Below are 19,041 nucleotides of genomic sequence, written 5' to 3' on the forward strand. Positions count from 1 at the left end.
ACTAGAACCAGAACATCATGGCCCTGGGCAGTGGTGCTGATCTTATCTCCGGCATAGCCCCTCCTGTCCAGACACACGGTCCAGCTCACTGGCCTCTGCACTGGCCATGGGCATCTTACCTGGCAGCTGAGCTCAAACTCTTCCTTGTTCTGGGACATCTCCCCTCTTCTTCCTCCTTCCCTCCTCAGTCCCACCCTGGTGCGAACCTTTCTTAACAATGACATCTCTTTCCTCCAACCTAGAGCTTGTACCATACATTTGGCACTGTGTGGGGAGGCATGTGGTTTGTGTGTGTGTGTGTGTGTGTGTGTGTGTGTGTGTGTATGTGTGTGTGTGTGTGTGTGTGTAGAGGGATCTGTGTATGGGGGGTATAGAAGTATGGAAAGGGATGTGTGGATGTAGTGGGTATGTCTGTATTGGGGGTTTGTGTGTGTGCATGTAGGGAGTTTTTGTGCATGGCAGTGAGTATGGGGGTATGGTCTATGATGGAGGGCTGAGTAACACTGAATTTGGAGCTAAAAAGCCCATGAGTCTGAATCCCAGCTTTTCCGTTACTACTTGTTTCACAGTCACTTAAGCTCTTTGGTCCTCAGTTTCCTCTTCTGCAAATGGGTGAATGGAGTGGATGACTTTTAAGATCTCTTCTGGCTCTAGATTGTATGATACAGCTAGCTGGTGCAGTACACGATACTCTAGACTTCAGTCAGGAGTTCAAACTTAGCCTCAGACTCTTAGAAGCTGTGTGTCTGTGGTCAAATCATTTTACTTCTCTCAAACTCAGTTTCCTCATATGTAAAATGGGAATAACAATATAAAACTCTGTCAGGTTATTAGAAAAATTCAGTCCAAATAGATATTCTACGTGAGGGGGTTTGCAAACCTTAAAGGGTGATCGACGTTCTAACTGTTGTTATCATCCCTACCTCTTATGAGTCAGGTGATCCTGGGTATTCTTGAGACCTCAGTTTTGTTATCTGTAAAACTGGGATAACCTCTCTACTACCTACTTTAGAATCTAGATATAATGTATATAGAACGTACTTCTTTGTAAACTTTGATGAAATAAATGTGACATTGTTTTTTTATAGAATGGGACAGAACATTGTATTAAGTCTAGAATATTAAGTATCAATATAATGGCAAAAGCAAGAGATAACAATTTATGTGAGCCACTAGCATCTTCATGATATCAAGGGAAGGTGAGGCTGGCCCCTGACACATCGGAGCTTTCCCTCTGGCAAATTTATAGGAAGACATAGACAAGAATCACAGAAACCAGGCAGGAAGAGATGGGCTGCAATCTGAACTGTTGGTGGGAATTCCCACCTCAAAATGAGGTGCATTTGAGTACATTGTTCCATACTGCTAATTCTATTGGAACCCCTGAATTACTCCCTCACTGCCTGGCTCCAATGCCTTCCATGGCTCACTATCATCTAACCAAGAAAGTATGAATTACTTAGCCCAGAATTCTAGACCCTCCATAATATAGCTCCAACCAATCTTTCCAGCCTTATTTCATTCATAGCATCTCCCTTTGAAGAGCCTGTATTTCAAACTCTTCCTTAACCTCATGCTTCCCTGTTTGTGCCTTTGCACATACCCTTCACCATGCCTGAAATTTTCTTTTTTCCTCTCCCTGCCTAGCCTCACTCAAGAGGCACCCTCAGTTTTCAGTGACTGAGTTATCTCCTCTGATTTCTCCAGTTAAAATGCATCCCTTTCTCCCTGAACAAGCAGGGCTTTTATTTTTTCTGTTTGGTTTTTCCAATGCAACGAGAATGAACAAATTGATGGAGAAAGCATTTTTTCTTACTGAGGCAATTGGGGTTAAGTGACTTGCCCAGGGTCACACAGCCAGGAAGTGTTAAGTGTCTGAGACCAGATTTGAACTCAGGTCCTCCTGACTTCAGGGCTGGTGCTCTATCCACTGCACCAATTAGTTGCCCCGGAAAAAGCATTTCTTAAGATCTCACTATATCTGACTCAAGATTAATGTAGGTGTAAAAAGAGAAACAGTTGCTACCCTCAGAGAGCTTATGTTTTAATAATAGGGGAAGACAGCAAAGTGATGGCCATGACAGGGAGTTTTGGTCTGAGGAGTCCCTAGGATAGTGAATGGCTGCACAGTCTCCTTTCCAGAAGAAATGGTACTATTGGTTGAATTACTGCTCTTAGAGCAAGAGGTGGGAGGAAGGGGGAGGAGAAAGAAAAGGGAAAGGGAGGAAGGAGATGGGGTATGCTGTACTGAGGCAGAAAGAAAGTAGGATGATGGAGCTCAAAGGCTGGATGGCTGAATAAGATGGTATTGTAAAGCATGAGCTGGTTTCAGGGGCTACTTAGTAGAGTTCCATCTTCTCTAAGACTATAAAGTAACACATTAGTGGCCAAATCTTTGGAAATCCCAGAGTCAACCCCTCATCTCCTGTAAAGGTATATGAGCATCTATTGTATTCATTCAATATTGATTAAACAAGCATTTATTAATCACCTCCAAACAGCACCACAGTTTTGGGTGCTGGAGACTTAACAACAAAAAGGTGAAATAATCTCTACTTTCAGGGAACTGAGACTATTCAGAGAAAACAATACAGATCATAGATTTCTAGCTGGAAAGGACCCTTAGAGGCCAGTAAGTTTAATACTTTCATTTTTACAGATGAGGAAACTAAGGCACAGAGAAATCATATTACTTTTTCAAAATGCACCAAGAACCAAATTCTCCTTATCCAAGAGAGAATTTGAACCCAGGTCTTCCAGAGGTAGTACCTTAAATCCAATTTAGTGCAATATCTATTGAAACACCATGCCTCCTATATATGAAAATGAAATGCAAAATATAATATAAATAAAAACTTTCTGCTAAGAGATTATAACCATGGAGGAGTGGTGGAGAACAGGAGAGATATCTTGGAGGAGCTGGCAATTGAACTGAACCTTAAAGAATTGATGAGATAGAGATAAAAAAGAATCTATTTCAGGCAAAGAGGAAGACATATATGAAAGGTTACATACATGGATCAGCAAGTAAGATAGTTTGGCTAGCATGACTTTATGAAGTTCATGAAAGAGAATGAGGTTTAATAGACAAGACCGTGAGGACTTTCAGTACCAAAGGAAGGAACTGGTATTTTATCCTAGAGGCAAGAGAGCATCAATAGAGCTTCTTGAGCTGGAGAATAATATCAGTCTGATCTTTACTTACTAGGATCAGTTTGGTAGTTGTGTGTCAGATGAACTGGAGAGAGGAGAGACATAGGCAAGGAGATCATTTAGGAAGCTATTAGGACAATCCAGGCATAAGGTAAAGAAGGTATGAACCAGGGTGGTACCTGAATGAATGGAAAGAAGGGGATGAATAAGAGATGTACTGAGGGAACCATTGACAAGACTTTGGAACCGATTGAATAAGATGTTGGAAAGGAGAAAACAAAGTTGCAGACACCTTTAAGGTTCTGAAATAATGGTACTACTCAAATGCAAATAGAGAAATGAGAAGAAAAGAATTGTGGGAAGGGGAGATAACATAGAAGATAACAGATTCTTTTTTTAAAGGTATATTGAGATGGACATGCCTTTCAGCCAGCTGGAGATTTCCAATAGGCTGTCAAGGACAAAAGACTAAAATTCAGGAGATATACAGGGCATGGATCTGGGAGATGCCCACATAAAGCGTTTTGATGAACCCATGAGAATGAATGGTATAAAAAGAAATGAGGGTCCAGAAAAAAACCCTGCCCTGGGGTATATACCTGTGGTGGGATGTGTATCCAAGAAGAATAGGAAGGATCAACTATATAGGAAGGAGAATCAAGGAAGAACAGTATCTGGGAAAATCTAGAAAAGGAGTATTGGGGAGGATACCATGGTCAGCCATGTCAAATAATGGAGTAGTAAAGATAAATCAGGAAGGAACAAGGACCACAGGATTTGGAAAGTACAGGATCATTTTTTTTTACTTTTGGGAGGGCAATTCCAGTTGAGAAATGTCAGAAATAAGACTGTAAGAGGCTGAAAAGGAACGAGAAAAAAAGAAGTAGAGACAGTGAATAAAGAAGATTTTTAAGACTTTTGACTGAAAGGGAGACAAGATAAATGGTAGAATCAAATTTGGTTTTTAAGAATGGGGGAGATCTAGACATGGATTTAAGCAAAAGAAAAAGTTTCAGTAGATGAGGAGAAATCAAAAATTAAGAAAAAGTTGGAACAATTGAAAAGAAAATTCATGGAGATGGTGGACGGAGAAAAGATCAAAGGCAAAAGTGAATGATTAGTGTCACTTTTTCAGCTGATGCTACAGCTAAAAAGGAGAGTCTGAGGAGGAGAAGATGATGTAGACGTGATGTCCAATACAGAGTTGTGAAGAAGGAGCTGAGAGGAGCTCTTTTTTTCTCAGTTAAGTGAGTGTGAATTGAGATCTACTAAGAGATACACACAGAGAGAAGAAAGATAGTTTCAAAAAATAAAAGGACTAGGACAGATATTGCTGTGGATAGGGCACTGACATTGGAGTCAGGAGGACCTGAATTCAAATCCAGATCACTAACTGTGTGACCCTGACCAAGTCATTTAACCAAAACGTTTTGCCTCAGTTTTCTTAATTATAAATGAACTAGAGAAGGAAATGGCAAACCACTCCAGTACTTTTGCTAATCAAACCCCCAATAGAATCATGGAGTGTTGCAACTCAACAACTAAACAATAGCAACAAAGTCAGAAAAGAATAAAGATAGAAATAAAATTTTAAAAATGCATCAAGGAGAGTGTGATAGCCCATCAGGGAAGATTTTAATATGTAGCAGCAAGAACTCAGTTGAGAGCATTTAAAAAATATATATAATAGACTCTGTCAGCACTCTTGGAAAGAAATTGATATTAAATCTGAGGTAGGATTTGAATTTGGGTCTTTTGGGTTCTGAGCCCTCCACTCTATCCATCATTCATCCCAATATTCTTTTAATTCTAAAAGCTGATATTGGAAACAACAGTCCACATTCCCCATCCCTCTCAAGGACTACCTTTGAAACCCATTTTTTCTAAAGATGTAAAGTTGTCCCTGAACACCAAGGAGAGGGAAGATGATAGATTGATGTTTCACTGGGTCAGTTTATTAATGAGGCCTTAGTAATATAATAACTTGTACTTCTTAAGTCACCAGAGGTTACTTGACTTCACACACAAGCAATTCTGCAAACTCAGCCACTCATAGTCTGCCCTAAAGGGTCAAAAGTCCAACAATGAGAAGACTAGCTGGGTGAGTCCTTGGGGAGAAGAAATAAAGAATGGTTAAGCAGAACGATGTCTTCCAAGGATGATGCCTTCACTTCTCATTAGTGAGTGGCTGCTCCACGGCTAAAAAGAACAGAGTCCGTGCCCAATATAGTGTAGTGCAGAAATGACCCTTTATCAAACCATACCAGGCAAATCCCAATGCCCCAAAGAACAAAATCAGGGGGTGAAACATCCGGCCTTTCTCTTGCCAAATTCTACCCCAGAAATCTATTTCTTCAACCTCTTCCCCTCAACCTTGACCAAATACATAAGTTCAGACCAACCTGGTTTCTCCAATAATCAGCAATACTACCTTATCCCTCCCAGTGCCCATGCAAGTTTTCACTGCTCTGCCAGTGATAGTAGACACTGCTGCTGCTGAACAAGACTGTGACATGGCCAAGGGAAGGGAGACAGAGTTATAACTCTCCTGACTCCTCCCACTCTCCACCACTCTCATGTGCATACTGGGCTCCTACCTCAGGGATGCGGACACTGTAGGGCTGATTGTGAAATGTAGGCGCATTATCATTCACATCTCCAACCTGGATGTTCACTTTCCTCGTGATCACCTAAGAAGCAAAAGAACCAAGATACCCACTATAAGCATGTACTTCTAAAAATAATGTACACAGCAGGTGCTTAATAACTGTTATTGACTATTGTTTATTCACTCTAAGATTGGCAAACACACACACACACGCTCTTTATTATTTGATGGGTTGTATTGTAGACCCACAGATCCCCATTTATGCAAAAGGGAGGAAGGTAGCAGCTCAATTTCTAAGGTTTCCATCCAGAAAGCATTAGGAACCCTCACCCCTCAAGTTTATAAATGGTTCTTCATAGATAACATGGTCCTTGGGATACTTACCCCCTGGTGATCACTGACAGAAAACTCCACAGTGAATTCTGACTTGGTCTGGAAGAGAGTGAAGAAATAGAAGAGTTCAACATTATAGGGTTGATTCTGCTATTAAAACTGATAAGAAGGCATGGGGTTTGGGTAGAAAGCTGCCAAAATGGCCCCAGGAGATGAGGCCGCCTTTTTCCATCAAGATTTTCAGAGGTTTCCTAGAAATGAGTGCTGGGTTTTTATGCAGAGAATTGAGACCTAGAAATAGAGAATGAAGGCTGAATGGGGCAGATGTTCCCCAGATGATGAGATGATAACCATGAAGCCCACTTGGAGACTGGGTTTTTCGAGATTGGTCTGAGACAGGTTTGGTTGAAGTGAAAAGAGACACACAGTTTAGTGCTCAGGGACTTTTCATCTTACCAGGAATCAGTCTAAGAATTAATGTACCATCACTTCCTGCTTTTCTGAGAAGTGTGGATTAGGGGTTGCTTTGTTAGGGCACAGGAAGAACAGAGAGGATTCTTGCTCCCCTCATATTATTATGCTGCTTTTCAAGGCTAAAGCCAAGGCCAATAGCTCCTTTGAGATTTTTCAGGAAAAAGCAACTTAGCCTTTAAAAAAGAACTGAATTGATTGATAAAATGGCCTTCCTTTTTAGGGGAAATAGTTGAATACAGCAAAGCAGAGTTGAAATTGACCGTCCTCCCCAAATGAGATGGAGCACTAGGTAATGACAGCTGTACCTCTCGATCCAGGGGCTGTCTCAGCCACACGACTCCTGTGTCACTCTCAACTGCGAAGAAGCGGGAGGCTTCTTCACCAGATACTCCAAAAACCAGGGGGTCATTATCCATGTCCCGGGCCAGCAGCTGCGTCACAGAGGTGCCTGGAGAAACAGGAGGGGAAGCAGGCAGGAATCAGATGGGGAGGCAACCATGAAGCACAAGAATTCACATTTATATGGTGCTTTAAAAGGTAGCACTTCTCTCACAACAACTCTGTGGGGTAGGGAGTCCAAGAATTACTCTTCTCATTTCATGAATCAGTCAGCCAATAAGCACTTAGTAAGTGCCTGCTTGGGCCAGGAACTATGCTAAGTCCTGGAGATATGAAAAAAAAAGCAAAAGGAAATCCTTGCTCTCAAAAAACTCGCAGTCTAAAGAGTGAGACAATATACAAATAGCACAAGACATAAGCAGGACAAATTGGAGGGGGATAGTTCCAAAGAGAAGATATCAGCATTAATTGGGATTAGGAAAGGTTTCTTGTGGAAGGTAATGTTTTAGTTGGGAGTTGAAGGAAGTCAGGGAAGGGGAGTACGGGAGACAAAGAAAGACACAGAGACACAAGGCACAGAGAGATAGATAGAGATGCACCCAGAGACAGAGAGAAACAGAGGCAGGGAAAGAGAGAGAGAGAAAGGGATGAAGAGAGAGAGAAAGGAGAGACAGAGACACAGAGAGAGACAGAAAAAAGACACGTACATAGTGATGGAGAGACAGAGAGAAACAAAGAGATACACACAAGGAGACAAAGACAGAAAGACACCGAGACGTAGCATTTTGGGGACTTGTTGGAGGTAACATCCAAGCTGCTGTTTGGACCCTGATGCCTCCTGATTCCAGCTCAGCATTCATTCCACAAGCCCATGGGCTCCCGGGAAGGGCTCTGAAAGCTGATTTCTAAGCAAAATCTGAGCACCATTCACAATCTCCTCTCCTTCTTGGACAAAGTCTGAAATCTTCCTTCCTTTTCCTCCTTGATTGGTACAGTCTTTAGACATAGGATGCTCTGAGGCACCATTGTGGTTTTAAGATGTGATTAATGTTCTACTCATTCTAGGTGCTTTGTAGAGCCTCCAAAAAGACAAGGTGTCTGTTCTCACAAAGCTGATTTTCCCCTAGATGTGAATACTGATAAAGCAGGATGGCTTAATGTGTATGCACCTTATTAGAGTTAGGAATCCTAGCCTTTAAGCCTGGCTGGATTAGGTTGTTTTGGTGATAGGTGATCTTGGGGTGAACCATTCCTGCACTCTGGGTGTACTCCTTTAAAACAAAAGATAGTGCCATCTTCTTAATACCATCCTCTTCCCCACTTTTCCCACCATGCTTTTCCTATTCAGTTTGCAAAGGTCAAGGTGAAAATGAACATGAAAGTGGTTGGAATTCTTTGGCAGAAAAGGGCTAGTGATTTTGTCTATATCCACCAATGAAAAGTAGAACTAGTATTATTGATTTCATTACAAAGAAACTAAGATACCTACATCCTTTATTCTAAGAACTCCACTACTTGGCCTATAACTCAATTAATGAGCCCTTATTAAATGCCTACTGTATACCAGGCACTGTGCTAGGGAGATGCAAATACAAAGAATGGGACTTTGACTTATTGTCAAAGAGTTTACACCAAATGGGGAGAGAAGAGATGCACAAAGAATTACAAATAAAATAATAATAATAATGAGATCTAGCTGCTTCTAAAACAATAAAATAAAATGATGAAAATGGAGTATTGTGAGATGATAATGAGCAAGCTTGACCACCAAATTAGATAAATGAGAACACAGTCTCCTTTCTTCTTTGAAGAAATAGAGGACTATGGGTGTGAAACCCTGTACTATTATGTTAGAAATAGTTGGTCTTGGAGAGGAATATAGGATCTTGGAAACTAAAGGTGAGGTAAAAATAAAAGATAGAAATAACAATTGAAAACAAAATAAAGCAAAAATAGTATATCACTACCCTTAAGGTACTACTTTTAGCCCCATGACACCAAAGAATCCCCATTTGGTTGGTGCCATGAAAAGCACATCAGAAGGTAATCCTGCTGAGGGAACTGCCAAAGGCCAATGGGGAATAAGCTAAGGTGATTGAAGGGGAACGGAGCAAGGTTTTGTGGTAACCGATGAACAGAAAGTTTCCTGGATTCCAAGTCAGAAGAGGAGGATCTGAATTTCACCTTTTCCATTTACTACAAGGATACTATGGGCAAGTCCTTTAATCTCTCTGAACTTGATTTTTTTGTTTTGTCTTTGGAGAGGCAATTGGGCTTAAGTGACTTGCTCAGGACTACACAGCTAGGATGTATTAAGTGTCTGAGGTCAGATTTGAACTAAGATCCTCCTGACTCCAGGGCCAGCGCTCTATCCACTTACCATATTGGCCGTGAACTTGATTTTTCAAATGCGGGGAATAGACCTGAGGGAGAGTAAATGCTTCTTTAACAGTTCTTGGTCACTGATCACTTGGTGACTTGGTAGGTGACTTGGTCACAGTACAGGTGGTATTCCAAAATGTACATAAAATGGAGCCAAGAAGAGCTTCAAATCCCACTTCAAATACTTAACTATAATATGTCAACCTGGCAAATTCATTGAAATTCAGTGGACCTCAGTTTCCTCATCTGTTAAATGAGAGTTAGCTTTGATGTTTTCCTAGGGACCTGAGGTAATAAAGGAGCAGAATCCAACTCAAATCCTGAATTCCTATCTTCATATTTTTCACAGTCTTCATATCAAGACATATTCCTGAGTTCAAATCTGAGACATTAGCAATGTGATCCTGGACAAGTAATTTAACATTCCCAATATCAACAATCTCCCATGGTATGATAAGGAGAAAGTCATAAATTTAAAATACAGGTGATCACATCTAACTCCCTAGTTTACAGATAAGGAAATTGAGGCCCAGCATAGCTAAGTAACTTGTTTAAGGTCATACAAGCAATAAATGGAAGACCTGGAATCCCAAACCAGATCTTCTGCTTCTGGATTTAGTCTTGTACGTGATGCTACTGTCATGAAAACTATTGCATCTCAAGTATCCCAATGAATTGGGAGTCTACCCAAGAGTATGCAGCCACTTTGTGTTCCCCAAACGTCAGTGTCCAGCTGATTCTATTGACCGGTCCCTGCTAAGGGGTGAGGGATGGAGGGAACACTCTCCCTAGCCAGCTGCAGATGGCTTGGTGCTGTGAAGAATCAATCACAGATATAAGCATCAGGCATAGAGAGCCACACATAGTTAAGGATGTCTTTAACTGTGGCTCTCCAAGACCCGGTACCTAGACCCTTAGCAAGGAGGGATGAGGAGTGAGGACGAGGCAGTACAGCCACAGCTGTCACTAACCCTATAATTTCCTGGACTTTTATCCATTTTCTCCTCAATTATATGCTGCTCAGAATGGTCCTTCTTGGCTTCCACGTAACCGATTACTTGCTTGTTCCCACTTTGTTTCCCAGGTAATTGCTAGTGACCTTTTCTAAGTGCACTAATTAAAGGTGCAGTTTTAATATTATATTTAAGGCAAGAAGAACTGTAATTACCCAGCCAGCATATTCCCCACCTTCCCAGAACAGGAGTCAACTTTCTACCAATATGCCTCTCTTCAGATTATTCCTTCTCACTACCATAGGATATACGTGATAGATTGTAAGGCTGGAAAGGACTTTGGAGACCATTCAATTATACCTTCACCCTTCCCCTATCATTTTATAAATGAGAAAGCTGAGGCCCATGGTGGGGGGATGATTTGTCCAAGGTCATCCACGTAGCAAGGGGAAGAACTGAGATCTGGACCCAGGTCTTCTGGCTCCAGTACATTCTACCTTGGAGTCCCCATGGGAGGCTCCCGAGAGACTTGCCTGCTCTTCCCTTTTAGCTGTGACACAGTGTAGTGTCTCACTCTAGGGCTAAACCCTTTCCTGAGAGGCAGGAGAACTATATCCTATTTTTAGTTCTGCCACTAAGGTCCAGCTAAATAGAAATTCCCTTGACAGTGAGGAACTGTCTCAGTTTTGTCTTTGTATTTGCATTATCTATGGGCAGTGCCCAGCATCTAATAGGCACTATTCATTGATTTTGCTATGTATGACAGGTGGTACAATGCATGGAGCCAGGAAGTTTAAATTAAGTCTCAGACACTTAGTATCTGTGTGACTCTGGACAAGTCACTGAATCCTGTTTGCCTCAGTTTTCTCTTCTGTAAAATAAGATGGAGAAGGAAATGGCGAACCACTCCAGGATCTCTGCCAAGAAAACCCCCAATAGAGTCATGAAGAGACTGACGTGACTGCAATGACTGAACGATAACCATGTATGACCAACTTGTTCTAACATTCTCATGTGTAAGACAGAGAAACTAGTCCATCTTCTGGGGATAGAGATCAAGAGGTAGGATGGTCCAGGGGGAAGGAGGCTGGAGGGGCGTGGGAGGACCAAGGTTCAATTCTGTTACTCTACTACCTCTAGTTTTCTGGGTAAGTCATCTAACCTCTTGGTCTCAGTTCCTCACTCATAAAATAAGAAAGTTGGACTTAAACAGCCTCTAAGGTCCCTTCTCCCAGCTCCAAAGTTATGATCCTCTGATCTGAATTGACAGGTGAGAATGTCCATAAAGTCTGAAGGACTTGATGTTCTCAATCTCCTTGGTCAGTTTCCGGATTGCATCAATCTCACTCGTTTTTAAGATGGGAAGTGGTAATGAATTAGGCTTGAAACCAGGATTGCTTTGGTTCTGTGCTAGCTGCCAAGCTAAAACATTTAAGATCTTTTAGCCTCAGTTTCCACAACTGTAAAATGGGGCTGACAATGAGAAGACCTACTGTACTTCTCAGGTTTCAGCCGTGACTTTCAGATGAGTTAATATAGGTAAAATATTGTGCAAACTTTAAAATGCTGATTGAATGCTAGCTAATAGCAATAAATTCAGGTCTCTGTGTTCTAAGTTTGAGTCCAAACCATGACACAAGAGGAGAATTACATCTATTCTCCTGTCTAGTTCAACTGGATTTATCCACTCCTCCAAAGTCCACTTTCTAGCCACACAAGCCAGCTTGAGGCCAATTGAGAAAGGCTAAGAAAGAACACGAAGACTGTCATCTCCAGCATTACAGAGATGTTATGATAAATATCATAAGAGAAACAAAAATGCTAAAGGCTGCTCTAGGGAAAGCAGCTAAATACCGTCAACTCTTCATTATCTGCATTAATGAAGGAGAGCACAGTTAGGAATTCTACAACCAAAAATTCCCAAATTTAAAAAATCTGGTTGTAAACATTGATAGTCATATGCTCTGGTGCTTCCTATATCATCCTCCATCATACTGGACTATGGATCTAATATATCAGCTTTTTCCTGAGGACCACTATCCCAACTGGGGGCCTTTTTCTACCAATTTTTTTGGCTGTAAACCAAAGCTAAAGCTCTACATCAAACTTCCTACAGAAGAGGCAAATCTGGTCAAGGTGGAAGTCACAGTGCAGCAGTGGTCAGTCTCATTTTGACAGAAAAAGGAAGGAGAGTCCAAATCTCCTGTGCCCTCCTTCTAAGTTCTTGTTGTTTGTGAAAAAGAATAGAAATAGCATTATATTCATTACTATTTGCATAGTACAAAGTCTAAGATGGAATTGCCCAGATTTTTATGAGTCCCACTCCCCACACAACAAACATTTCTTTTTGCCTTTTCTATCCAAAGTTTACTAGGATTGTCTTGGATCACTGAACCACTGAGAAGAACCGAGATTTTCTTAGTTGATCATTGCACAGTCTTGCTGTTACTATGTACGATGTTTCAACAAGCATCTTACAATTAAACATTTATGAAGCGCTTATTATATCAGGGAGTGTTCTAAGCACTAAGGACACAAAGAGAGGCAAAAGGCAGTCCCTTCCCTCACGGAGCTTACAATCTAATGGAGGGAAATGATACACAAACAAATAGCTGCAAAACAAGTTATATACCGAAAGAACAGGAAATAACAGAGGGATAGTAATGGAATTATGAGGGGTTGCTGAAGGCTTCCTACAAAAGCTAGGATTTTAGTTGGGGTGTAGAGATGAGGAGAGAGAATAATCCAGGAATGGGAGACAGAGTGAATGCCCAAAGTTGAGAAAGATGGAGTGTCTTGTTCATGGAATAGACAAGTGTCACTGGGTGGAAATGAATATGTTGGGGAATAAGATATTAGAAGGCTTGAAAAGCTGGATTATGAAGGACTTTGAATACCAAATAGAGTATTTTTGCTCCTAGAGGTAATGTCGAGTCATTGAAGTTTATTGAATTGGGGAGGTGTGTGTGTGTGTGTGTGTGTGTGTGTGTGTGTGTTTGAGATGAGATGAGAGAGAGAGAGAGAGAGCGAGAGAGAGAGAGAGAGAGAGAGACACAGGCATAGTCTGACTTGAGTTTTCATTTATACCCATGTGCAAAACACTAAAAGATTAAATAACTTACCCAGAATCACACAGCCAATAGTTATCAGAGGCAGGATTTAAATCCAACTCATCCTAAGTCAAAGTCTATCCACAACATCTTCTCTAAGGCTATAAATTGAAGAATATGTACCAATATGCATTGTTAGAGGGGATTTTCCCACTAGGAGTTCCTTATATTAATTTTTAAAACTCACATAACCAGTCCAAAAAAGGGAAAAAATATGCAAAATGTTAGAAATTTGAAGACAAACCAAAGAATAGTCCCTGTCCTCAAATAACTTATATGCTATGGATGAAGACAAACAGAGGGAGTTTAAAGCATGCTTAGATTGCCTAGGATGGAATAACCCATATGGAAGACACTGATCATACTGTCATGGCAGAGAAGAAAACTGATGTCTTCATTAGAGACAGGGAATTTCCATAAATGGAAATTCTTCTAGAAGTGAAAGAATTCTTCATCCCCAGATAGGAAGGCAGGGAAAACCCAGTGTTCAGTCATCTCATTTCAAAGACATGGAGAGTTCCAGCTACATAATCAATGGACAATGGGCTCTTTTTTTGCCTCTATTTTTTTTATTATTATTATAGCTTTTCATCTACAAGATATATGCATGGGCAATTTTTCACCCCTTCTCCTTCCCCCAGATGGCAGGTTGACCAATACATGTTAAATATGTTAACGTATAAGTAAAATACAATATAAGTATACATGTCCTAACAGTTATTTTGCTGTGCAAAAAGAATCGGACTTTTAAATAGTGTACAATTAGCCTGTGAAGGAAATCAAAAATGCAGACCGACAAAAATAGAGGGACTGGGAATTCTGTGTAGTGGTTCATAGTCATCTCCCAGACTTCTTTCGCTGTGTAGCTGCTTCAGCTCATTACTGCTCTATTGGAACTTATTTGGTTCTTCTCATTGGACAGTGGACTCTTTCAACTACATGGTAGGTCAACCAAAAAATGTCAACACAAGCACCAAATTTCCTGACTCCTGAAATAGACCTCCAGCATCATTCACGTGCATAACTCCATTTTGGATGATCTGGCCATATGCCAAATCCCCATCATACACATAAGCAATATTAATATAAAATCACAATGAGACAAGGGAAATTAGTAATAAATTCGCTACACCCTGCAATGGTCTAATCACATTTGGAATACTGTGTTTCATGCTGGGTGCTACATTTTAAAAAGTATGTTAACCAACTAAAAGATATCCATAAAAAGGCAGGATGTTGAAAGTTTGAATGGCTCCTCGGTGGTTAAAGCAAATGAGGATAAGAAGCTTCAATAAGACAAAATTTAGGGGAGACAACAGATTGATGACTTCAAATAAAAGCCTATTACATGGAAAAATTATTAGATATTCTGTGATATTCTTGAAGTTAAAAAATCAGTGAGGGGTAGTTTCAAAATGAGGAAAAACTTGTCAATAGAGCTGTTAAATAAAAAAAGATAAAAAAAATAATTAGAGCTGTTAAAAATAAAAAGGGCTGCTTCTTGAGGTAACGAATTCTCCATTATCATAAGTGTTCAAGCAAAGACTATTGGGGGATATTGTAGAATAGCGATGACAAATCCAAATAGTAACAAGGGTAATTAAACCACACTTAAGCCACATATCAATGCTTCTCTTTTTTCTATTAATACAAGTATATATTAAAATCTAATAGGACCAACTTTTTAATATGATTTGAGCTATGCTTGGCAGTAGTGTGGGCTGCATGGGGTCCAGAAGTCACATGTTTGACATTTCTGTTGTGAAACTTACTGAATTGGATCTCTAAAATCCTTGCCATTTCTTGATTATAAAAGAGCTAAGAAACAGGAATATCTGTCAGTGACACTTTTGGAGAGGGTCGAAATGAAAAACAGAGCCTGTCACACTCAATTTGCACTTTTGATTTTAGAACTTGAGTAATATATTCTCCCTTTAAAAAGGGAGAAGGAATATGAGTAAGAGTAAGTAAGTGACTTGTCCAAAGTCATCTGGTTATTGAGTCAAAGGACTCAAACCCAGGTCATAGAATCATCATATGTTTGAACTAGAAAGGGTCTTATGAGACTATTTAATACACCCTACTCATTTTAAAGATAAGGAAAATGAAGTCCAGAGAAGGGAAAGACATTTGTTCTGGATCATATCATTAGTGGCCTGGGATTTAAACTTAGGTTTTCTGACTCCAAATGCACTCCAGATTTCCTCTCCGCCAAAATGAAAGACTATCCAAGAGATCAATGAGTCTGTAACAGACAGGAATGGGACCCAGGTGTTTTGACTCCCAATTCCAGAGTTCTGGGGCTAAAGAAGGATGTGACAAGCATCTTACAGTCAACAAGCACTTATTAAGCACTTTCTACACATCAAGCACTGTGCTAAGTGCTGGGATGCAAACAAAGGCAAAAACGGTCTCTGCCTTCAAGGACTGCACTATCTGATGGGACAGACAACATGTAGGCAATTCTGTACAAACAAGATCTCAACAGATAAGTTGGAGGTAATCTCAGAGGAAGGTCCTAGCTTTTAGAGGGCCTGAGAAAGGCTTCCTGCAGAAAGAGACATTTCAGATGAGATTTGAAGAAAGGCAGGGAAGCCAAGAAGAACCAATAACCATTATTATTGACTCTTAGAGTCACCCTCTCCTCTCTCAAACAGCTATCATTACCATTTACCAGAAGTAAAACTATATTTTCAGGTAATAAGTGGGTCCCAAGCTGACATGATATAGTTGGTCATGAAAGGTCCTGCCAGGGATGTGATTGGTCCACCCAGTCACTAACCCCCAGGGAGAATTCCACAGGTGGAATTAGATATTCTGTGATATTCTGGACAGGGGACACCTCCATCTAGTTCAGAGCCACAGTTTCTCTTCGTCTCTTCAGAAACCAGCTAGAATTGAAGTTTCTCAGTTTCTAAGAAGCCAGATAGAAGTCAAATTCCTCAGTTTCTAAAGATAATCTCCATTTGTCTTGGCCTTCACTATTTTAACCAAGTCTTTACCTCTCATTTCCCTGCTTCCTAGATGTAGTTTGACTTAATTGTATTTCCTTCCCCAGATTTCCCTGTAACAACAACTTCCCTGTAACAACTTAAGAGAGGGGAACTTGGTTCTCCTCTCCTCAGAGCTTGTCACTGACCAAAAGAGTTGCCATGGCTCCCCTTCCTTTTACTCATTCTTGAGAATGTCTCATCTGCTTTCCCCATCATTTATTCCTTGGACTCAGGAAATAGAAGGTCTCAGACCTTCTCAGGTCACATCCTACATGGTACCTTTTCTGTACCTCGATCCTCAGTCAAATTGACTAACCAGCTCATGAAGCCTTCATCCTTACAGCAAGATGGCCCTGGTAGGAAGGGGTGATCTAAGCAGGACTAGAACCCAGTCTTGTAATTCCAATGACATTAGTCTCTCTTTGCCAGCACACAATCTCCCAACACATCCCGAGAGCCTCCATGACACATACACTACAACTTTAGCAGCTGTTACTAGATAACTCATTTGGTCTGCCTTAGAGTTGAAGCCCCTGAGGCAGGGACCTTTTTCTTTCCCCCTCCACCATCTCTCCAGTGCTACATACACTTGTCAACAGTCAGCAAACAATAAATAATCACCCTCTGTGAGAGATGGAGGAAAAGCAGCACCCAGGCTCATTTGGGGTAAACAGATGCAGCTAGCTGTCGAAGGGGAAAGTCTAATTAACACATAAAGAAAGATGTATTAAATACATCTTTTAGGGATGCACTTTATACAGAAGACTCTTGAGAAAGAGGAGATGCTCCTTTTTTCTTTTTCTTTCCTAAAGGCAATGACTTTGGTGGATGAAAACAACTTCAATCCCTACAGTTCAATGACTTGGGTCCTTTCGGAGACTGAGGTCGTGTTCTGAACCTGGCAAGGAATATCTGTTCTCCATCATCTAATCACACTGGCGTTTTTCTCTCCTCTAGTTGCTTCCTGGAAAAAAATGAATGAAAAATACTAGATCTGATCAATCTAAATGTTACCAAATATCGTTTTCTCCGTGACATACATGATCAGAAAGAATGAACAAAAAGTTATCAGAGCCACTAAGAGACAGGTTGAGGAGAAGCCGCAATTGCCCACACATTTTGCTGGTTGTATCTCTTTCCTTCAGACGAGAAGACTTGAGTGGGACTTCTGGTGCAAAGGACTCAATATATATTGGTCAAGAGAACCAGAGGAACTGGGACCATAACTAGCTAAGAGGGATAATTGATGAATAAAATTTTAAATTCATCCATCACTCATTAAGCATCTACTATGTGGGGACACAGTAGATGGAATGTCAGGCCTGGAGTTAGAAGACTCATCTTCCTAGATTCAAATCTCATCTTACTAGCTGTGTGGCCCTGGACAAGTCACTTAACCCTGTTTGCCTCAGTTTCCTCATCTGCAAAATGAGCAAACCACTTCAGTAACTTTGTCAAGAAAACCCCAACAGGGTCAAAAAGGCTCAGTCATGGTTGAAATAATGAAAGTATCTGAGGCATCCAGCTATGTATAAAGGCAGAATGAAAAACACCCAGTTCTTTCACTCAAAAAACTTACTCTATTTCAGGGGAAGGAGGGAAATTTATTAATATTAATCATAATATATTATCAATATTTATTTGCAGTAGGGTATAGTAGAAAGGAAAAAGAAAGAAAATCAGACTGGAAATAAAGACACAGGGTTCTGATCCTGGCTTAGTTATTAATTATCTGAGCTGGGCAGTCACAACCTTCCTCAGCCTCAGTTTCCCCTTCTAGAATATGAAGGGGTTGGTCTAGATTAACTGTGTCAGACACTCAGCTCCAGGGCACATTTGGCCCAGAGGTCTGCCTGAACCAGATTAAAATGTAGCTGTCAGATATTTAACAAAATAAATAAAAATGCAATAAAACAAAAATAACATTTTAAAAAGTCATTCTGGGGGCAGCGAGGCAGTGGATAGAACACCAGCCCTGAAGTCAGTTCAAATCTGATTTCAGACACTTAACACTTCCTGAATAGATGACCTTGGGCAAGTCAATTAACCCCAATCGCCTCAGGGGAAAAAAAGTCATTCTGCAGTCCAGAGGGAGTCTTCAGTACAGCTTAGTGCTGCCCCTTTCTGCTGGTCTCTGCTTTCTATTCGAGATTCTAGATGAGAGCTCAAACCACTTCCAGCTTCAATAATTCTGCCTCCAGTTCTGGTATTCTGCTGATCCCTGTGCTTGGAGCAGCAGGGAGGGCGAGGCAAAGGAGTGGACCTGAAATCAACAGGGCCCTGGGTTCAGATCCTGCCTTCAACTGCTATTATCAGTATGACCTCAAGTCTCTCTGGTTCTGGTACCTCTCTGTACAATGGGTACAGCAGTAGCATGGGTTGCCAGTCCTGCTGGGGGGAAAACGAGATCATGTTTGCAAAGGGTTATGTAAATGCCTGTTACTATTCTAAGTCACAAATGCCTTCGCTCCTGAGTATCTCATCTAACTGGAGGGAAGAGAAGGCAAAACTGGTGGGAGAGAGCAGGGATGGGGATGCTGGGAGACTAAGTCTGAGCCCATGATTTCTTCAGGGTGGGGAAGACCAGTTGTGGGGAAATCCTCTCACTGATACAGAGCAGCAGCTCCTCAGGGATATGACGGAAGAGGTGCTTGGAAGCCATCACACACCCGGCCCGAGGCTGACTTTGGACACCA

General features: G+C 41.0%; 1 protein-coding gene across 1 annotated transcript in view; it reads right to left on the bottom strand.

Moving 5' to 3' along the window:
* The window catches only part of CDH23 (cadherin related 23), a 575,832-nt gene that overhangs the window by 422,441 nt on the left and 134,350 nt on the right, over positions 1-19,041 (bottom strand). The window contains exons 4-6 of the mRNA XM_031956552.1: positions 6,874-7,016; positions 6,146-6,193; positions 5,751-5,843 (exon numbers count right to left, since the gene is read on the bottom strand). Of these exons, the coding sequence (XP_031812412.1) occupies positions 5,751-5,843; positions 6,146-6,193; positions 6,874-7,016 (284 nt within the window). The remainder of the gene's footprint in view (positions 1-5,750; positions 5,844-6,145; positions 6,194-6,873; positions 7,017-19,041) is intronic.

The sequence above is a fragment of the Sarcophilus harrisii genome, chromosome 2 (assembly GCF_902635505.1).
Source record: "Sarcophilus harrisii chromosome 2, mSarHar1.11, whole genome shotgun sequence".
Classification (NCBI taxonomy): Eukaryota; Metazoa; Chordata; class Mammalia; order Dasyuromorphia; family Dasyuridae; genus Sarcophilus; species Sarcophilus harrisii.